Source organism: Hordeum vulgare, chromosome 4H (assembly GCF_904849725.1).
Source record: "Hordeum vulgare subsp. vulgare chromosome 4H, MorexV3_pseudomolecules_assembly, whole genome shotgun sequence".
Classification (NCBI taxonomy): Eukaryota; Viridiplantae; Streptophyta; class Magnoliopsida; order Poales; family Poaceae; genus Hordeum; species Hordeum vulgare.
The window spans coordinates 515028127-515049685 of NC_058521.1; the positions used below are offsets into that span (position 1 = coordinate 515028127).

General features: G+C 43.9%; 3 protein-coding genes and 1 long non-coding RNA gene across 9 annotated transcripts; 1 reads left to right on the forward strand and 3 right to left on the reverse strand.

The window, feature by feature from the left end:
• Positions 1–1093: 1093 nt before the first annotated feature.
• LOC123449215 (protein NRT1/ PTR FAMILY 8.3-like) lies at positions 1094–4477 on the forward strand. Of its 3 annotated transcripts, XM_045126354.1 has the most exons (6): positions 1094–1247; positions 1548–1647; positions 2097–2314; positions 2550–3096; positions 3251–3330; positions 3533–4477. In XM_045126354.1, the coding sequence occupies exons 1-6, from the start codon at positions 1173–1175 to the stop codon at positions 4334–4336; spliced, it is 1824 nt and encodes a 607-aa protein (XP_044982289.1). In that variant the 5' UTR covers positions 1094–1172; the 3' UTR covers positions 4337–4477. The 3 variants fall into 3 exon arrangements, with proteins under 3 accessions (XP_044982289.1, XP_044982287.1, XP_044982288.1); XM_045126352.1 differs by lacking the exon at positions 3251–3330 and having other exon boundaries at positions 1095–1247; positions 2550–3106; positions 3520–4477; XM_045126353.1 differs by lacking the exons at positions 1094–1247; positions 3251–3330 and adding an exon at positions 1281–1496 and having other exon boundaries at positions 1567–1647; positions 2550–3106; positions 3520–4477.
• A 206-nt stretch (positions 4478–4683) lies between these two features.
• Positions 4684–7185, reverse strand: LOC123449213 (pentatricopeptide repeat-containing protein At4g37170). Its single transcript, XM_045126351.1, has one exon. The coding sequence runs from the start codon at positions 6943–6945 to the stop codon at positions 5059–5061; it is 1887 nt and encodes a 628-aa protein (XP_044982286.1). The 5' UTR covers positions 6946–7185; the 3' UTR covers positions 4684–5058.
• An 80-nt stretch (positions 7186–7265) lies between these two features.
• LOC123449216 (protein GID8 homolog) lies at positions 7266–10770 on the reverse strand. Its single transcript, XM_045126355.1, has 5 exons — positions 10347–10770; positions 10136–10242; positions 9092–9223; positions 8784–8940; positions 7266–7668 (listed from the first exon to the last, which is right to left on the reverse strand). The coding sequence occupies exons 1-5, from the start codon at positions 10564–10566 to the stop codon at positions 7547–7549; spliced, it is 738 nt and encodes a 245-aa protein (XP_044982290.1). The 5' UTR covers positions 10567–10770; the 3' UTR covers positions 7266–7546.
• Positions 10771–11942: 1172 nt separating this feature from the next.
• LOC123449218 lies at positions 11943–18733 on the reverse strand. Of its 4 annotated transcripts, XR_006631974.1 has the most exons (7): positions 18310–18733; positions 17196–17308; positions 16080–16195; positions 15904–15983; positions 15113–15227; positions 14861–15042; positions 14390–14490 (listed from the first exon to the last, which is right to left on the reverse strand). It is a non-coding gene; the product is annotated as an uncharacterized LOC123449218 (long non-coding RNA). The 4 variants fall into 4 exon arrangements; XR_006631973.1 differs by lacking the exons at positions 14390–14490; positions 14861–15042 and adding an exon at positions 11943–12255 and having other exon boundaries at positions 18310–18731; XR_006631972.1 differs by lacking the exon at positions 14861–15042 and having other exon boundaries at positions 18310–18730.
• Between the last annotated feature and the right edge of the window lie 2826 nt (positions 18734–21559).

Genomic DNA, 21559 nt, shown 5'->3' on the forward strand with positions numbered 1-21559 from the left:
TGTACTCGAAATCACGCGTTGCACGTGCATGTAAGAGCTAACACTGCAAATGAGAAATTGAGAAGCTCCAGAACCAAAAATCAAAGATATACAGCATAAATTCTCTATTGCTGTTGTTTTACCATTTCTTGCAGCTGCTTAGAAAATGTCCCTATTTAGCGGATATGGTAATGAAAAAAAGAAGGGAGCATATGCTCATGCATGTTAAAAATGTATTTTACAAATTTTAAAAATATAAGAAAAAGATGTGTTCGTTGTCACACTCAAATGGCACATGCAAATTTACAGATGAAAAACTTAAGTATTTGGCTTGTGTAAAATGAACAAGTCGAACGTCAAATGTTACACTTAATTTTGTTTTTTTCACCAACGAAGCACCGCTATCCCATATGGCATGAAAATTGGCAGGCACACTTTCCACACTGATATGGACATCTGCAAAAAAAAAAGAATTTTTAAAATTTATTTACTATTTATTTTGATTTTACTGTTCATTAGGAAGCATGTGCTCCCCAGAGCCAAAAATGCATGTCCTTTAGCGGATATGGTAATGAAAAAATGAGACATCCACATAATTTAATCTTTTAAAAGAGCAGATACATTGTACAAATTTGGAGGGCATTTCCCTAATAACAGCACGAGAAGGACAATCTCTCTGGGGTTTTTTCATATTTGTTTTTTTATGCAAAGGCAATCTTTTCGGGTGAGCTGCTGGTTTGGTTCATGCGGTGCATATGACCTAGTACATGGCTACATGGGTCAGCCGCCTTAACAAAACGAACACCAACGTACCAGGCTTCAGGTCCAGGCCAGGCACCAACCAAACAGCTAGTCTTCACTATTTGCTCCAAAATTGCTTTAAAAAAACTATTTGCTCCATAAAAAACAGCTAGTCTTCACTAAAAAAACAAAATTGTCTAAAAAACTAAGAAAATAAAATTTCTGAAAATTAAAAAACTAGTAGTATTAGTAGTAGCTCTAAGCTCGCTCAGAAAAAGGAAAAGAAAAGGTAGTAGCTCTAACCTCTAAGCACTCGAGGAGTCAGGCAGGAGTCGGCGGTCAAACCCAGCCCAAATACAATACTGCCCTCCCTCCCTCCCTCCCTCCCTCTACCCAGTTTCCTGATTTTTTTTCCTGCCGATTCGATCTCCGCGACGGAGACCTCCATCCCCATGGACGCGGCAGAAGAGAGGAGACTGCTGGTCCAAGGGGACGGGGATCAGGAGCCGCTCCTTCTTCCTTCCCTGGTATAATTTTTGCTATTTCTTCCCTCTTCTTCTCTGAATTTTCGTTACACAGAGCCACAGGCAGACCACAGCTCATCCTTCAGTGAATTTTCGTTACACGGGAGCCATGGCCTGAGGTCTAGCTTCAGTGATGCTGAAAGCTTGCCTGACTGACGCGCGGCACTGTTTTCAAATGCCCAGCAGTAAACACTGCTATGACTGAACATGTTGGGAAAATTATGGGACGCGGCCTGGTTACCGATTTTCCCGGTATGTCCTTGGGTGGTTCGGTCTGAATTCTGTTGTTTTCTTAATTAACAGGATGCAAGTCTTTACACAGGCGATGGTTCAGTTGACATCAAAGGCCGTCCCGCGACAAGGCGCACCACCGGCAATTGGCGAGCATGCTGCTTCATCCTAGGTAACTTATAGGGGTGTTCATACACGGTTTGGACAGCTTGGTCCAATTCGGCTAGTTGCTTTTCCAAAAGTTTTCAAGAAGAATCAAATTGAGTATCAGATTGCTTCACTGTGCCGGTTTTACAAAATTTTGGTCATGACTTCCTTATTTTCTTATAACAGGTTTTTTTTATATCGCTGAGCTATTTTCCGTAGTAAGCACATCCCTCGATGCATTTTTATGAATGACTGAACATCTAACCTATTCGGTGCTGCTTGTTAGTAATAGTAGTATGAAATTTAAACCACAATAATAGGAACCTTTATGTAGAGGTATATGGTGCGAAACAATCTTCACTAGCCTAAATACTACCGGTCAAATGGTACAAAACATTTCGGAGACTCTTGTGCATATTTCTTATGTTCAGCGATGAGGTTTCGCAAGTTCCAACTATGTTAGTTTGGTGACAGGAACTGAGAGTTGTGAGCGTCTGGCCTACTACGGAATTGCAACAAACCTAGTTACTTATCTGAAGATAAAGCTTCATCAAGGAAATCTTGAAGCTGCAAGAAATGTTATCACTTGGCAAGGGACATGCTATCTGACTTCCCTCGTTGGAGCCATCCTAGCAGATTCTTATTGGGGAAAGTACTGGACTATTGTTGTTTTCTCGTCGATTTATTTCATTGTAAGTATAAGATAAGGCAACCCAAACTTTCTATTCCTCCTTTGTTCCATAGTGCTCTCTACCTGGCAATTCTGAGTACTGAATATTTGAATACAAAACTTTTTTTTACTTTTCAACAAATATAATGAAGATGTGGGTCTTGTTACATTCAGTTTGGTTTTAAAGAATCATCGATTTGTGCATCTCAATATTTTTAATTATCCATTTTAATCATGCGTCGCCCTTTTCACTGAAGGGTCTGGCTGGTTTAACGCTTTCAGCATCACTTCCAGCACTTCAACCACCTTCATGTTCAGGATCTGTTTGCCCAGAACCAAGCCTACTTCAGAATGGCACATTTTTCCTGGGCCTCTATATGATTGCCCTAGGAACCGGAGGCATTAAACCTTGTGTGTCATCCTTTGGAGCTGACCAATTTGATGTCAGTGATCCGACAGAGAGAGTAAAGCAGGGTTCCTTCTTCAATTGGTTCTATTTCTGCATAAATGTCGGTGCACTCTTATCAGGCACTGTTATTGTTTGGATACAAGATAACTCAGGTTGGGGAATAGGATTTGCCATTCCTACTGTATTTATGGCACTGGCTATCGCAAGCTTCTTTTCAGCCTCAAATATGTATAGATTTCAGAAACCCGGTGGGAGTCCAATTACAAGAGTGTGCCAGGTTGTTGTCGCAGCATTCCGTAAGTGGCATATCGAGTTGCCACTCGACGCTTCTCTTCTGTATGAAGTTGATGGTCGAAAGTCAGCAATAGAGGGAAGCCGAAAGCTGGAGCACACAAGTGAACTTGAGTAATAATCCTTATTCTGCACCTTTACTTTAATTTTGGTGTCATATGTTGATTTATTTTTGAAACAACACAGGTTACTTACAGTACCAATATAGACACTGAAATGACACAACCTTTTAGTAAGTTTCCAATTTGAGGTTAACGGAAAATGAATACCTAAATGCAACAAAAGGAATATGGATAGGGGGCATCCATGCCAAAATGTATGGCACTAGTTCATGGTGGGTACTGGGTACATAACAATATGTGTATAATGAGTGCAACTGGTGTAAGGATAAAGATGGACTATTGCTTTTTCAATGTGATACTCGTCTTTCTCCCGGTGTATTACTTTTGTAGGTAGCTTTCGCGTTAGCGCAAAACTACTTTGATGTATGACTGTTAAAAAATATCATCCATTTCACTTTTGTACAGATTCCTTGACAAGGCTGCTATCATCTCATCTACTGATGCCAAGAGTGACTTTTCTGCAAACCCATGGAGGCTATGCACTGTCACCCAAGTGGAAGAACTGAAGATCCTAGTAAGAATGTTCCCAGTTTGGGCGACTACAATCATATTCAGCGGGGTATTTGCTCAGAACTCCGTATTCGTGGAGCAGGGAATGGTTCTTGACAAACGGGTTGGATCTTTCGATATTCCTCCTGCATCCCTATTAACTTTCGACGTAATCAGTGTCATGATCTGGATTCCAATTTATGACCGTATACTCATACCCATAGCTAGAAAGTTCACTGGAAGGGAAAAGGGTTTCTCTGAGCTACAGCGAATGGGCATTGGATTAGTCCTATCCATTATGACAATGGTATCTGCAGCTCTTGTTGAGTTGAAGCGCTTAGAGATTGCCAGGACTGAGGGTCTTGTTCATGAGAATGTTGCTGTTCCGATGAGCATTCTTTGGCAAATACCACAGTATTGCTTTGCTGGTGCTGCCGAGGTTTTCACCGCTATAGGTCAAGTCGAGTTCTTCTATGGTCAGGCCCCAGATGCCATGAGGAGCTTATGTGCTGCATTGGCACTTGTTACGGTCACGGTGGGAAGCTATTTAAGCTCAATCATATTGACCTTGGTGTCATACCTTACAACTCAAGGAGGAGATGCAGGATGGATCCCAGATAACTTGAATGAAGGCCATCTCGACCGGTTTTTTTGGTTGCTGGCAGGGATCAGCTTTGTAAATTTGCTGGTTTACATTGGTTGCGCAATGAGATACAAATATAAGAATGTGTGATGGTTATAGTTACTGTAAAAAAAGCTTTCTGTACTTTCAGATTCCATATTCATCGAGGCCATGCATTGTATAGACTAAACTGACAGCTACCCTCCTCGGCAAGTTTTCAAGAAAAGAGTTACAATTGGGTTTCTCTTGCAATTCTTCTAGTGATTTATTTATGATGTTTTTTTTTACGCTTCGGTGGTTCGGTTTTGTATGGAATGAGTACTTGTACCTGTTTCAAAGCATCATGTTATTCCTTCCAAGCAATCAGTAAAACACTGATGTACTGATAATTATGGGTACCATGCTTATGTAAGAGGGAACCATTGCAGATGGGAAATTGAGCATCCACAATTCTGCAATTAAATCCAACGTTATGAAGTATAATTTCCTTCTGATTTGCCAAACAAAGACAGGATTTTTGTTGGTTGATCATTTTTTGCAAACCAGCAGTTGTACAAAATGCTCACCTTTACAAGATATGTTAATACAAGAAAGCAAACATGTACACACTTTAACCTTCCAACAGATCAGAAACATTGTCCAAGGTACCGCAGCTGCAAAATTTGGAGGCCATTTCCCTAGTTGCAGCTTGATAAGGACAATCTCTTGGATCCTGGCATTGCAATAACCTCATGTGACACCAGCTGCTAAATCAATAGATGCTGCACATCGACTTTAGCCATGAAAAAATGGATAATATCAGAAGTCAAACCTATCACCATATGCAGCATAGATCACCAATAGTCTCTGCAAGAACAAACCCCGTTCTTGAAGTGATGAAATATATTCGAGTCCCTAACAATGATCTCTCTCTGAGCAATCCGCGATATGAGCTTAATAGCAGTGTGACAGTCCCCACAGATCCGCAGATTCTTGAAAATCTTGATAGGGGAACCCTCTGGAGTAGCAATGATCCCAAATGCAACAGCAAGTCGTTCGCTGTGGTAGCTAATGTCATGCTCCTTTTGCTCATCTTCGACATCATGGAGAACAAATCCGGTGTCCGCTACATAACCTTCTTCCCTCATTTTCGCATACAGCTTCTTCAGAAGTGCATATATTTCTTCAGTTTGAGGATGCAACTTATCACCGACCAGAAATACATGCACCCTTCTTCCAACTTCAATCCAACTTGAGGCCGGCATTTTCGTTATGCCCTTTGTCTCCATGATCTTTCGTACACCCTCAACTTCATCAAACAGACCAACCGATGCATAAATATTAGCTAGAGTAACATAGGTCGCAGGATTTTCAGGTTCTATTTCGAACAATGCTTCCGCTGCCCGCCTAGCTAAGCGGACATTCTTGTGAATCCTGCAGCCACCAAGCAAGGATGCCCATAGGAACTTGTTAGGCTTGACAGCCATCTTGTTGATCATCTCCTCTGCCCGTTCAAACTGGCCCGATCGGCTGAGGAGATCGATCACACAAGCATAATGATCAGCGGTGTGCACAATGCCATACTTATCCTCTATCAAATGGAAGAGCTCCAGACCTTTGTCGACCAGACCAGCATGAGCACAAGCAGAGAGAACGCCAACGAACGTGACATGATCAGGCCTGGTTCCTGACCTCAAGAACATGTCGAAGTAGCGCAACGCCTCCTCAGGCTGACCATTCTGCGCATAGCCAGAGATCATTGCCGTCCACGACACCAGGTCCGCCTTTGGCATCCCCTCGAATACACGCACCACACTGGCCATGTCCCCGCACTTGGAGTACATGTGCAGGAGCGCGCTGTCTGCAAAGCACGAGTCTCCGATGCTGCTCTTTGACATTCGACCATGCACTTGCCTCCCGAGGCTCTCGACAGCGAGCCCTGCGCAAGCACGCAGAACCCCCGCGTAGGTGAACTCATTCGGACGAACACCTCCAGCTCTCAGCATCTGGAGGAACAGCCTGAATCCCTCCCCGCCGCGCCCGGCGTCGAAGTACCTCTCCACCATCGCCGTCCAAGAGACGACGTCCCGGACCGGCATCCCGTCGAACACCCTCCTGGCGTCGTCCAACCGGCCGCACTTGGCGTACATGTCCACGAGCGCGCTCCACATGACGGCATCGCCCGCGCCGATCCCCCTCCTCGACACGTGGCAGTGCAGCTCCCTGCCCGCGCGGGCGCACCGGGCGGCGGTGGCCGCGGCGAGCGCGCTGGACGCGGTGAACTGGTTGTCGGCGCCGGCGTTCCCGGGCTCCTCCTGCATCCGGCGGTAGAGCGCGAGCGCGTCGAGGGGCCGGCCGTGGCGGGAGTAGGCGGAGACGATGGCGGACCAGGAGAAGTGGTCCCTGTGGGGCATTCGGTCGAACAGAGCGCGCGCGGAGGGGAGGTGGCGCGGGGAGCGGGATAGCGCGGCGATGAGGGTGTTGTAGGAGCAGCGGTCGGGGCACGGGATGGAGGGGAGGAGGGCGAGGGCGTCGGGGAGGGAGGCCGGGTGGGAGGAGAGGAGGTGGAGGAGGCGGTTGGAGAGCAGCGTGGAGGGCGGGAGCGAGGCGGCGGCCGCGGCGAGCGCGCGCGCGGCCGGGGCGTGGGCGGCGTCGGCGCGGAGCAGCGGGAGGAGGCGGTCGATGGCGTCGTGGAGCTGCGACGCCGTGGTGACCGAGAAGGTCGGGGGCTTGGTCTTCATGGATGACCGGTGGCAATGGCAATGGCAATGGCAATGGCAATGGCACCGGCATGCATGGTTGTGTTGCGGCAGCGAGGAGGCTCAACTGCAGTTGTGCCTAGCCCTCCATAGACGACGGCAGTGAGGATCGCAGCCGGAATCGTCGAGGAGGCTGAACTTGTTTCAAATAAGATACTCCCTCGGTTTGAAAATGCAAGACGTCTGATTTTCCGCAGTTTTTGGTACGCAGTTTTGACTAGTATAAGTACGTAGTATGATTTTGTCTACTGTACATTGGCATTCTTCTGTACAGTAGACAAGCTGAACACATGAACGCAGCGTTGGAACACGTAAGAGCCAATGGCTCAACAGCACATAGCTTGTAAACAACAATCAAATGCAACATTTATCTCTGTCTTCAAAAAAAAAAAAGTGATGAGAACAGCATATACAACAGGAGAGAGCAGGATTATCTATCTGACGGTCTTTCTTTTTCATTACGCTAGAACACTGATGGAACCAACAAGTAACGGACCGACCTACGACAGAGAGTGTACAGGCAGACATGGCTGCTGGTGGTGCCTAAGCTCCATAGTCAACACTGAACACTTTGGGCAGCAGCTCATATTGCTGGATCTTCCAGTGCGGCGGTGGACAAGTTATTGATCCGGGGATATGCTGCCTTCTCGTTCAGCTGGTTTTGAGTCCAGATCAGCATCTTCAACAGGCTGGGGAGCTTTGGATCTGTTATATGCGACAAACATAAGGATCAAGGACCCTTTGATGAAAGCAAGTTTGAAAGAGCCCAGAGAAAAAAAAAGTCAAAACTTTCATTCCGTTAACCTTGAAATTCCCCACATTATCAAAATGATTTTCAAGCAGCATCACTATGCCATAATTTGACTCATGCTAATCAGTATTTCCTATTTATATCACCAGTCACGCATGATCAGCTTAAGCGTCACCAGTATTGACTATTGAGCATGGCCGTGTCTGCTTATATTTACATGTAGTTACATAACATTCTGAAAGATCCAGCAATAAATGCATCTTACAAATTCAGTAGTATTACCTTCGCTTTGAGGTATAAAAATGAGAATAAATGCATCATATTTCCATTCATTGTTCTAGATAGGATAGGAATACACTTGTTAGTTTCATATTCTTTTACAGAAAAGGTACTACTCCCTCCGTCTCGGTGCATTAGTCATCTTATGAAAATCAAATAATCCCAAAACGCTAAGGCACATTACTGTAGTACTAGTTGCATGCATATTAATTAGACCCCATCTATTAATTGAAGGACCAATGCATGCAATTTATGCAGCATGTTTTTGGGTTTGAAGAGGTCTTCTAATTAATAGCATGTTTTTAGTTGAGAAAGGAATAGTGTGATTGGCTTCCTCTACAATTTAATTTCTTCTCCTACCCAATCTGTACGTGCTAGGTTGCAGTGCACCTTCTAATATGCCTAATGCACCGAGACGGAGGGAGTAGCATATTTAAAATAAGATGCTCGATATCGGTTTGTTAGGCCCATCCCAAAAAACAGAAACTTCCTATTTGTAAGGCTCATTGCTGGGAATAGGCAAATATAACTATCCCTACCCTACATTTAATTCTGTAAGATTTTGGTTCTCAATGTAGAATCAAACAATGCATGAAGGAGTGCAAGGGTCATGCATCTAGCATTTAGCTAGGTCCTCCCTGATTGATGTGATTTGTAAGATGAGCCTAATAAACCGGAAAGAAGGGAGTACGTTACATGGATGCAGATACGACTCAGTCACACTAAATCACGAAACAGATAAACAAATAAATGATAGGCATCACAGCATTCACATCCTCATGCTACTGACCTTTCTCGTGACTTTGGCTTGTAAGAATGGCAGCATTAACTTCACTTGCCGTCTTTAAGCGTTGAGAAACGTCCAATAGTTCACCATATGGGCAGTTTTTTACATCTTCAAAAACCAAAAGTGCTACAGTTTTCTCTATTTCCTCAAGAAAGGCTTGCTGCAACAATTGACAAACGAAAAGTAACACCACAGCATGGTCTTAAAATCAGTGGTATTGCCAAGATATATAGTGTGTTATGATTACTATACATTGGTTTGACTCTTGAGTCCTAACAGAAGTGACAGAGACACAGAAGTCTATAACTCACATTTTCTTCGCCTCTTGGTGCAAGTTCTTCTTGAGCAAACTCCAAAGCTTCATTTATTTTCCCCACACGAATCAACTCTATTAGCTTTTGCTGCTGTAGATGGAAGTATAATTCGGGATTTGTATCCAGAATCTGCACATCAAAATTCAGTGTCAGAAGTCAAAATCTAATAAAGGCTTTATATATAGGGTAATAGCTTCAAAATATACACATGGTTGCAGCGACACCCTATTTTGAAAAATGCACAAGAAAAAACCTACACCGGCTTTATATTACCACACAGGACTTCCCTGAGATTCATACACAAAATAGCAACATATTGCCTCCGTCCCAAAATGAGAGTGTCAACTTTTTACTAACTTTAGTATAAAGTTATACTAAAGTTGAGACACTTATTTTGAGATGGAGGGAGTACTCTGTTGGACACAAAAACAGAGCAAGAGTGGTTTTCTGGCTACCAACGAAAGATTTAATTTCTGAGTTGCATGTAGAAAAAGGGCAAACTTCTAATGAATAAACTAACATGGTTCGAAGAAAAACCTCATAACACGTTCAGTATTGGGTTTTAAATCCACTGTGCTACGGGGTACTTATGACTCACCAACACTGGGTTAACAACATAATGGTGAACCCAAATTTTACAGGCAATCAATGCCATGTCATATACACTTGCTAGTCTGATTGCAATTGTTCTGTTCAAGTAACCAGGTTCTAAGTTCCAACTATGAAACTGGCATACAGTTTTAGGGTTATACAAGCAAATTGTGCATTCCATTCAGTTGCTAGCTCCCTTCTCCTATCTGTACAATTTATACAGTTGTATCCAAAAATCTAAACAAAGACAACTAACCTGAAGAGCAAAAAGTTTCTAGTTGAAATTTTAGTCAATTCAAAATGCTTTGCCGGATTGTTCGCATTGCCATCTATCATAAGTTCCTCATACAGCAAAATATCAAAATTGCAAGAGCATCCTAACTTCCCTATTAGTCCAATCTCCAAATCTGTACTTCAATTCCGAGACGAGAAAAAGAAACAGAACCGAACCGTGGGGTTAAGATCGTTGATCTTCTCGATTGCCTCCTGAACATTCCCTGACTGAACCGCTTTTTTCACCTCCATCCGATCCGTGATGGTGGCCAGGTCGATGTCCGCTGCAAACAAAACCGCAGAACCGGCAATTGAGTGTCCATATACCTCGAGCATCACAAGAGATGATGATTCTCCACTCGTGTGGCAAGGGCAAGGCGAGGAGTACGTTGGGTGCCGGACTCGACGCGGAACTTGTCGGCGGCGTCGACGAAGCCCTCGGTGACGAGGAAATTCATGACTAGGCGGTTCATGTCCTCCTTGCGGATCTTGACGTCGCGGAGCTTGCGCTCCCACTCGTCGCGCGTCACCACCTTCTTCGAGGTCGCCATGGAGGCGGGGGAGTCGATGGAGTCCAGGTCGCGCAGGACGATGCGGGAGAGGAACATCAGATGCGGGGCTGAGGGCGGGAACGGGGTGCTGTCTGCGCCGATCAGGCCTTCGCCATCCGCCAGCGGTCTCGACGGGGTATGGCTGAGGGGCTAGGGTTTCGCGGCGGAGAGGCGGGTGGATTGGAAGACTTGGAGAAGCAGAAGAGTGTGGTCGAGGTCGGGGCCGGTGGAACCAGAGGAGCTCGGGAGAGACTACTTCTGTTTTCTTATAAGCAACCTAACAGATTCCTCACACTTATAAAACTAGTTAAATGCTCGTGTGTTGCCACGGGAAAACAATAATTACTGATGCATTTAAAAAAAATTAACGCGTAACAAATTATATTTTCACTTTTATGTTGAGTGGAGCACCATTGTGATTTTGCTCGACAACAAATTGTATTTTATAATTTTATGTCGGGCAGAGCACTATTATGATGATTTTTCAATTAGGCATCTCACCCAAATTTCATATGTTACTCAGTTAATTAAGATTTTCTTTGCCAAAATTGCACTATACAATGTCATGTTTTGTAAATAGAAGTACAAATTATATCATGTGTGCATAGACATAATCGTAATGTCCATTCTAGTTAATTTAGGCATTCAAGACCAGTTCTATAAATGGCTCATATTTTTTGAGGATAAAATTTCAGCAAACCAGCAACTCATGTAGGCAAATGTGTGCTAGTCTTCAGCATACTCGCATCATGAAAATATCACATTTTAGAACTGAGAACCTTGCCATATTAATCCAACATATAACACAGACATAATACACGGTACTATGAACAAGGGAATCACCTAACAACTTCTAAAGTGATCTCTCCACCAACAGATATGAAAGTTATCTCACATATTCTAAATCTAGCCCAATGTAAAGAAACTAAAATTACCATCATACTACTCTTGTCTGAAACTTAGCCAAAACTCAAATATACATAATTTGTCTTTTGAATCTGAAGTTAAATGTTGTGAGCCAAAGGACAACCACATTCTCCATCAAACATAAAGAGAACAATGACAGGAGCTACACATTAACTAACATCCCAAAAATTAATCAACAATTTGGAGTGAACTTGAAAAGAGCACCAATCAACAAGAGAAAAACCAAGGAGCACCAATCATTGTCAAACATTCTCTGGATGCATTTGTTTCTTGCCTTTTGCACTACTAACAAAGCGACAGTATGCATGCCACTGCAATTTCAGCCTTTTAGTTGCATGATGACAATAAAAAAAATGATCGGTCAAAGCAGGTTGTCGATCACTTGCTGGGAATCATCTTATCTATTGCCAAGCACCGGTGATTTATCCCATAACCTAGCTTCCATTCCTGTCATTTTAGCAAAGCCTAAAATCTGAAAAGTAATACGAAAGCTATGAAATAGTACAAAAATAATCATACATAATAATTGTATAAAATGAATCTTTTACCTTATCACTCTATTATGACTCCAAACACAGTACAAAAAAATGACCTACTAATTGGTAAACATTTACAAATGGAACCTACTTGGTAAATGTTGGAATATCAAATAGATCATCTCCGCTCCTCTGTACAAAATTTATAAACTCTTCAAATGTATGCTTATATTATTGAGTGCCACCAGGTGTAACCTAACAATATAGCTTGATTGGAGCCTATTGTAGGAGAGGACTTGATAGGGAGGCCGTGGAGTTGTTCCAGGAGATGGAGGAGTCTGGTCTGCAGCCAGATGAAGTTCTTGTTAGCTGTGTACTTTCAGGGTTAGGGAACAGTGGAAATGTGCGTAGAGGGGAGGCATTTCATGCAGCTATAATTAAGAGAAATTTTGGTGACAGTTTTTGGGTTGCCAATGCTTTGATTTCAATGTACGGTAAACTTGAATTGGTGGATGATGCAGGCAAAGTTTTTGGAGTTTTGCATCAACGAGATGCAGAATCATGGAATTTGATGGTTGTACTGTTGGGGAACGTCGCATGGGAAACAAAAATTTTCCTACGCGCACGAAGACCTATCATGGTGATGTCCATCTACGAGAGTGGATGTGTGATCTACGTACCCTTGTAGACCGTACAACAGAAGCGTTAGTGAACGCGGTTCATGTAGTGGAACGTCCTCACGTTCCTCGATCCGCCCCGCGATCAGTCCCACGATCTAGTGCCGAACGGACGGCACCTCCGCGTTCAGCACACGTACATCTCGACGATGATCTCGGCCTTCTTGATCCAGCAAGAGAGACGGAGAGGTAGAAGAGTTCTCCGGCAGCGTGACGGTGCTCCGGAGGTTGGTGATGATCTTGTCTCGGCAGGGCTCCGCCCGAGCTCCGTAGAAACGCGATCTAGAGGTAAAACCGTGGAGATATGTGGTCGGGCTGCCGTGGCAAAGTTGTGTCAAATCAGCCCTAAAACCTCCGTATATATAGGGGGAAGAGGGGGAGCCTTGCCTTGGGGTCCAAGGACCCCAAGGGGTTCGGCCGAGCCAAGGGGGGCAACCCTCCCCTTCCAAACCGAGTCCAACTAGGTTTGGAAGGAGGAGTCCTTCCCCCTTTTCCCACCTCCTCTTTTTTTTCTCTTTGATTTTCTTCCTATGGCGCATAGGGCCTTCTTGGGCTGTCCCACCAGCCCACTAAGGGCTGGTGCGCCACCCCCATGACCTATGGGCTTCACCGGGGTGGGTTGCCCCCCCCGATGAACACCCGGAACCCATTCGTCATTCCCGGTACATTCCCGGTAACTCCGAAAACCTTCCGATAATCAAATGAGGTCATCCTATATATCAATCTTCGTTTCCGGACCATTCCGGAAACCCTCGTGACGTCCGTGATCTCATCCGGGACTCTGAACAACATTCGGTAACCAACCATATAACTCAAATACGCATAAACCAACGTCGAACCTTAAGTGTGCAGACCCTGCGGGTTCGAGAACTATGTAGACATGACCCGAGAGACTCCTCGGTCAATATCCAATAGCGGGACCTGGATGCCCATATTGGATCAAACATATTCTACGAAGATCTTATCGTTTGAACCTCAGTACCAAGGATTCATATAATCCCGTATGTCATTCCCTTTGTCCTTCGGTATGTTACTTGCCCGAGATTCGATCGTCAGTATCCGCATACCTATTTCAATCTCGTTTACCGGCAAGTCTCTTTACTCGTTCCATAATACAAGATCCCGCAACTTACACTAAGTCACATTGCTTGCAAGGCTTGTGTGTAATGTTGTATTACCGAGTGGGCCCCGAGATACCTCTCCGTCACACGGAGTGACAAATCCCAGTCTCGATCCATACTAACTCAACGAACACCTTCGGAGATACCTGTAGAGCATCTTTATAGTCACCCAGTTACGTTGCGACGTTTGATACACACAAAGTATTCCTCCGGTGCCAGTGAGTTATATGATCTCATGGTCATAGGAACAAATACTTGACACGCAGAAAACAGTAGCAACAAAATGACACGATCAACATGCTACGTCTATTAGTTTGGGTCTAGTCCATCACGTGATTCTCCTAATGATGTGATCCACTTATCAAGCAACAACACCTTGTTCATAATCAGAAGACACTGACTATCTTTGATCAACTGGCTAGCCAACTAGAGGCTTGCTAGGGACAGCGTTTTGTCTATGTATCCACACATGTATATAAGTCTCCATTCAATACAATTATAGCATGGATAATAAACGATTATCTTGATACAGGAATTATAATAATAACTATATTTATTATTGCCTCTAGGGCATAATTCCAACAGTCTCCCACTTGCACTAGAGTCAATAATCTAACCCTCACATCATCATGCGAATTACATTGTAATAAATCTAACACCCATACAGTTCTGGTGTTGATCATGCTTTGCCCATGGAAGAGGTTTAGTCAGCGGGTCTGCTACATTTAGATCCGTGTGCACTTTGCATATATTTACAGTATGGGGAACTTCTCTTAGTCCCTGCAAAATGCATGACAATTTCGAGATGGGGTTAAGAGTTGCAAAGAAGGCTTTTGCTTCTGACCCGGGAAATGATGGGTACTATATATTAATGTCGAATTCATATGGTAGTGCTGAAAAATGGGATGAGATAGAGAAGCTGAGAGACACGATGAAGAATCATGGAGTGGAAAAAGGTGTGGGCTTTGAGGTGAGCACACACATTTACCCGCCATTTAGTTCAAGAGAACTAACTCTCTAACTGATTCAAAAAAACAAAATTTATAATTAAATGGTATTTTATTTCACAATGCATGCACACACACCAGTTCAAATCAAGGTGTGTTATTTCCTGCCACACACATCTTTATCTCGTTTCCATACCTCTCACCTGCATCCATCTCCACCCGAAATCTCTATCATCATAACTTCTTAGATATTCCCTTCCTATCACCGTGTGCACATCCTACTTCCTCCTGCTTATCTTTTATGGGTTCACTTTATTTGGTTCACTAATCAAACTTCAAGGATTTCTTGGCATCGTGGATATTACTTGACAAATATTAGCAACACCTATATATAATGAAGATATATAGTAAATGAGGTGAGGGTTACGCGATAATGACGAAATACATCGGCATACCATTGACATTTGGCGACGATGAGCAGGAACACCACCTCCCAGGCTTCACCTTTTAGCTATAACAGGTTGCGCTCCACTATCCTCGTAGGCTCACACTCTCAACGCTACAGTCCACCTCCAAAAGCACGTGTAAATAAAGTTAACATTGTGTTTATCACATAAACTTGTAAATCGAGAGGATTTTTTTTCTAAAACTGGAAGGATGAACTACCGCCATCATAATATACCAATTAGGAACATACAAATGTTTTATGAACAATCAAGGCAGGGAAAGGAAAATTCTACAACATGTTGACATAATTTGGTCCGATTAGGAGAAGGATCGCAGATCACAAATGAAATATTTTGATGCCAGTAAAACTTTTCAGAGAAAGATGGCATTTTGAATAACATATTGTTGAAGAGGCATCCCTTAATGTATGATCTATTAGCTAGGTTGACGAGATATGTGATAAAAAATTCAGACTAATGGTAACAAAATAAAACATCGGCTTTGACTTCACGTATCACGTTTAAATGACACTCGTATCTATAGATGGCTACTATTGGAAGAAGACACAAAATATGATTGAAGCAAAAAGCGAGAACACATCTTCAGGTTACTGTATTACCTTCAGACAATTGCTAGCTAGATAGATGGTGTGATGTATGAGAATTCTCTCATGATCACATATTTCTCTACTATCGGCATGTATCAGAATTGGTCCCACGGTGAAGATAAGATAGTGCTTCTCAAACCATACCTCTATTGGAGAAGTAATAAAATCAGCGCTCGCATTAAAATAGATTACCTCACAGAGAGAGCACAAAAGTTCTTCCTTCTTGATTCTCTTCTTTACCCAGTGGGTTATACCCTTGTAACAAGATCAATCTGCATAAGGAGTACAATTCGTCAGATTAAGGATTACGATAAATGTTTTTTGCTCTTTAATAGTGGCAAGAACAGATAAATGTTTTTAAGTATTACAATTCATCAGAACTGGAGGAGGTCAACCCATCACGACGTTCGATACGAGCACAAAAGTTCTTCCTTCTTGATTCTCTTGTTTACCCAGTGGGTTATGCCCTTGTAACAGGATGAATCTGCAAAAGCAGTACAATTCGTCAGATTAAGGATTACGATAAATGTTTTTTTCTCTTTAATAGTGGCAATAACAGATAAATGCTTTTAAGGATTACAATGCGTCAGAACGGGAGGAGGTCGACCCATCACGACGTTCGGTACCCCTTTAATAGTACAGATAAATCAAGTGGTACATGGATTAGCCGGGGAAGTGCATGATGGTCATCAAACTGCGGCTAAGACGTGCATGACCCAAATCTTAAAAATGATCATGGACGAACAAAACAAAGACAAATTGGGAACCAGGCAGCTTAATTCGATGCAAACTCAGGGGCTATTCCTTTGTATCCAGCTAAACCCATTTTAATATGACAAACAATGACAATGGCAAAAAAGCTCGGCAATCAATGACCCATGATTCCTATTTAGATCCAAATTAGTGAAATCATTCGTACTCCTCCATCCCGCAAGTAGTATTGTAGGCAAGATTGGTAGGCGTAAAAGTAACGAGACTCAAAGAACTATTCTCATGTTAAACACAATTTCGAAACTTGGCATGTGCCGTTTGGATAGACCTATATGTGTATTCTATGGGGGGGATGCATCAGACAAGAATCTAAATGTTTTCATAACACCTAAACAGAAGCCTGAAACCAGAAAGTTTTTCCATAGGACACGATCCTTATTACTCTGAACTAAAATTCACAAACAAACTTCATTGGCTTAGCATTGAATGGAGAACCTCAAAATAGACCTAGTAGATTAGAACCAACAACAGAAAAGATATATTTTAGACATCACAAATAAGAATATGACACATAATGGCTAGTATATGGGGACAGTGAGATGGATGTTTAGAAAGTGGCTTGTGGTGGAAAAGTTGGAGGTAGGACATGCTTATAAATGCTTATGATTGTCTTCTTAATCCTTAGCAAGATGACATATAATCCTACTTCAGTAAAGACAAAAATAGCAGCAAGCATGCGGGTTCTTTGGCCGTTTTGGGAGGATGGTACGAACTTCCTTTGGACTTTAAGTTTGCAACATACAGTACTCCAGTTCCGCGGAGAGCCGTTGCATGACACAAAGAATTGGGAGGCCAGGAGCACATTGGAAATCAATCAATAGTTGACCTGCAGTGTTGGAGTATATAGTCAAGTCAATGTTCTTAAGACTTTGCAAATTCAACTTCTCAAGCAAAATCATAGTAAAATTGAATCGCTTTACATATTATGAACACTCAGAACAGATGACAAACCTATCAGGCGTCTATTCACTGTTCCAAAAATTGCATCTGAACATTAGATGATAAAGTCACCAGAAAAGCTGTTATATCTACTGAACATGCACCCCAACACTCATGGGTGCTTGTCTTATTGCTAAAAGTTTGTCTAAACCTGATGCAGATGGAGAGAATTGTAGAAATTAATGACAACGTCCATCCAAAGGACCTAGAAATGCCTGGTACAGTCACCACAAAATATATTATGAGTTCTGTTGATGAGACAGTCCTAATCATTCCCAGGATGGTATGCCCAATTTTCTTCCCGGTTCTGGCAGCATGTTGGAAAAACTTGGACTATTTATGGAAGTAGATGAGGAAGAAGAAGAAGATGAGCCATGCAGTGTCCCCAGCAACAAAGTTGCAGAGGAAGCAGAAGTCAACTAATGTCTGTTGACATGTTGGAGCTTTCTCGTCAAAGACCGAACAATCGCCTGTTTCAGCTGATGATGCTTCACATGGGGAAATAGCTAATGATGCGTCACATGGGGAAATTGCTGATGATGCTTCACATGGGGAAATTGCTGGGTAGCCGTACACATATCAGACATAATTCCCTTCTCAAATTTGGTGTCGTTGGGGGAGTTAAATCATGCGCTTGCAGGATGCACTCCCTTAGATGGGAGGATGGAGATCGAGGCAAGCATGTATTCCTGCATGCCCTTGGAAGGAAAGATAGAGATTGCCATGCACCGCCGCACTCAACCCTGATCCGCGTCGCCTCATCGTCCGCTGTTTCCACGCCGTTCCTCGCCTCTCGGAGCCATGCTGCCGCCGTCCTGCTACCGATCGGATCGGGAGAGCCGCTGCTCGATCTGTTTTTACAGGGAGGAGAGGAATCGGGGCACATACCTGGATCAGCCGACCGGAGACGCCGCTGGACCAGAAGAAGGAATCCGTGTCGCCCTCCTCTGCTTCTCTTCTCTCCATCTCACCTCCTCTCTCTCCCTCGTTTCTTATTCCCACGAGGCCGAGCCGCCATGGCCGTGGAGCACCGCCGCCGGCGGCCTCCACTACGCACCACCACGCTCAATCCTGATCTGATCTGCCTCGCCTCGTCATCCGTTGTTTCCACGCCGTTCCCCGCCTCCCGGAGCCATGTCGCCGCCGCCTTCTCCCGATCGGATCAATAGAGCCGTCGCTCGATCCTGCAACCCAAAAAAATATATCTCGAACCGTTTTTCTCACTCACCAAGGACTGCCGGTTCAGTATCTAGCGGCGACACCGGCGGGGGCGTGGGCGAGCGGCACCAGCGGCGGGGGCATGGGCAAGCGGCGCCACCGGCGGTGACGGGGGCGAGCGGTGGCATCGGTGGGGGCAGGGCGAGCAGTGGCACCGGCGGCTGCGCGAGGCGGGGCGAGCCGCGAGCAGCGCCACCGGCGGGGGCGTGGGAAAGCGGCGCCACCGGCGGGGGCGAGCGGCGGCATCGGTGGGGGCGGAGCGAGCAGTGGCACCGGCGGCTGTGCGAGGCGGGGCGAGCCGCGAGCAGCGCCACCGGCGGGGGCGTGGGCAAGCGGCACCACCGGCGGTGACGGGGGCAAGCGGCGGCATCGGTGGGGGCGGGGCGAGCAGTGGCACCGGCGGCTGCGCGAGGCGGGGCGAGCCGCGAGCAGCGCCACCGGCGGAGGCGTGGGCAAGCGGCGCCACCGGCGGTGACGGGGGCGAGCGGTGGCATCGGTGGGGGCGGGGCGAGCAGTGGCACCGGCGGCTGCGCGAGGCGTGGCGAGCCGCGAGCAGCGGCTGCGTGAGCGTGGGAGCGGTTCCAGCGTAAGGAGTGGGGTTTCTGTTCCCAGCGTGCCGGTTGATCCCCTGTTTACGGAGGGCTTGAAAAAAATCGATGAAAGGGTCGCCTAGTTTATGGAGGGATGAATAAAAATCGATGAAAGGGCTAGCTGTAGCGACGGGGGATCGAGCCTGGTCGAACCATCACGACGACGACAGATCCCCTTTAATAGTAGAGACTAGACGATGCCCCGCACGTTGTTGCGGGAATATTTGGAAATATATTTCAAAGATATTGATTTTATGGAAATAAGAAAGTTTGGAGAAATAATATGAAATCTAAAACTAAAATACATATGGTTTGTTGTGTTTGATTATTGTATTTTTGTAAAATATAATTAAGTATATCATGCATGTTTGCATGTTGAGGTGAATCGTGAATCTTTTCCTATAACTGATTGAATGTTGAAGTGGATCTTTTCTAACGCATGTTGCTTGATGAGGTGTCATGCTTGCATGTTGAGAGAAATAGCTTAGTGGGGGCTAACTATTTAGATATAGAAGATAAGGAAAAGCATCTAGATCAACCGGCTGATTTCCCTTACTCTTTCGCGGCCTGCCGCACCGTTGGATCGCGTCTGATCCGACGGACAATTTCTCTAGTACCTTGTTTGGATGTTGATATTCAGGATAATGGAATTGAATTAGACCAAAAATCAAATCTCCCAGACTTTGATATTGACATTGAATTCGAATTCTATTGTTTGGATGTGCAAAGAATTAACACTTGGAATTCGCATGAGAAGCTTGCCTGAATGGTCATTCTCTACATTGAAATTTGGAATTGCTCATTTATCATAGAATGAACATTGTACTTTGATGTTATGCTCACAATTAAATTATATGCAAGCATTTTTTCTGAAGAATTATATATAAAGAGTACAATAGCAGCATTTTACGCACACAAAAATTATACATGAATATCAAGTATGGAGCAACACTTTTACACAGATAATAGCACTTAAAACAACAACAATTATACGAAAACAGCAGCACATAACATAGTAAATCATGCCTCGTACATTTGTTTTCCATCATTACAATAACATACTAATAATTAGTACCATAAGTTCATAGCTATTACATGAAGCAAACAAAGACAACAATGTAGGCCAAATGCTAAAAAGCAACTCCAAACACTGAAGCAATCAAACACCATTATTCTCGTTCAACATCAACAACCATTCCTTTCTAAAGTCAATGGGCAACTGCATAAGCGCTTGGAATAAGCGTTCACTAAGATGAGTTTACCATATGCTCGTAGCATGTCTGGACGAGCCAAATATGGTATCATTTCAAGTGCGGCAAGGATTTCAAGCGGAGGAGTAACCTTGGGCACTTCTAGTGGCTCAAGTGACTTCATTGCATCTTGGAAAGTACCTTTCATGTCTCCAAGCATGCACAAGATAGCTTCACCTGTTCGCATCCTTTTGGGGGGCAATTCTGGTGAGGCTTCGGTGGCTACTACATCTGGTGCAATCGGTGGCACTTCACTTTCAGCACCAGTCATTGCACCTTCACCGGTTGCATGATCTTTCGAGTATATCGTGCATATTGCCCCAATTCTTCACTTCCTTGTTCTTGTAACAAGCTGCTTTGTCATTAGCCTGCTCACACATACATAGTAAATTAGGTCCTGGCATATAACATAGTATAATAAAAAATGAACATTCTTTTTTTACCTTCACATATTTGTCCCACACATCATCACTATCCATGAGTAGCTTATTATTGACACAATCCCAACCAAATCCACTTTGAGAAAGAATCTTGCTAATTACTTCATAATGCTTATCAAAAGTCTTCATCTTTGAACATATTTTCTCCTTTGTGATGTCGAGTCCACACTTATCACGTATCGCTTTTATAGCAGCATTATAGACATGTGGCTTCCATCCATTTTGGGCATGATCACCTCTATTTGTGATGACCAACAAGAACATCCAACAATGTTTTATCCATCTCATTTGTCCATGTCAAGTAATTCCTACTAGACTTCTTTTTTGTTTCTTCAACTATTGTGCTACAAGTAAATAATTGAATACAAATTGGCAAACAAATGAGAACATATATTAATTGCTTTCACATGATGATGATAATATACAAAATATCCAAAAGTCACCATCAATAAGCTATGCACACAAGAGACCATGTCATCCAACTAGAACAAAAGAGAACCACTTCCATTTGTAATCATTGGGAGCTTGAACATTAGCATCAGGCAACTTAATGAAGTCCCCATGCAGCGATAGAATGGCATTCAACACTTCAGAAAAATGAGTGCTAATAGTTCCCAAAGATCGCTTGTATGTGCCTCGA

Excerpts from the sequence above, each read along its gene's own strand:
- LOC123449215 (XM_045126354.1), top strand. The coding sequence starts at position 1,173 with ATGGACGCGGCAGAAGAGAGGAGACTGCTGGTCCAAGGGGACGGGGAT. Across the intron at positions 1,648-2,096 it reads AGCATGCTGCTTCATCCTAG|GAACTGAGAGTTGTGAGCGT; the intron begins GTAACTTATAGG and ends GTTTGGTGACAG. Across the intron at positions 3,097-3,250 it reads CCGAAAGCTGGAGCACACAA|AAAATGAATACCTAAATGCA; the intron begins GTGAACTTGAGT and ends TGAGGTTAACGG.
- LOC123449213 (XM_045126351.1), bottom strand. The coding sequence starts at position 6,945 with ATGAAGACCAAGCCCCCGACCTTCTCGGTCACCACGGCGTCGCAGCTC.
- LOC123449216 (XM_045126355.1), bottom strand. The coding sequence starts at position 10,566 with ATGTTCCTCTCCCGCATCGTCCTGCGCGACCTGGACTCCATCGACTCC. Across the intron at positions 8,941-9,091 it reads CACCAAGAGGCGAAGAAAAT|CAAGCCTTTCTTGAGGAAAT; the intron begins GTGAGTTATAGA and ends CAATTGTTGCAG. Across the intron at positions 7,669-8,783 it reads AAGCCAAAGTCACGAGAAAG|ATCCAAAGCTCCCCAGCCTG; the intron begins GTCAGTAGCATG and ends CGCATATAACAG.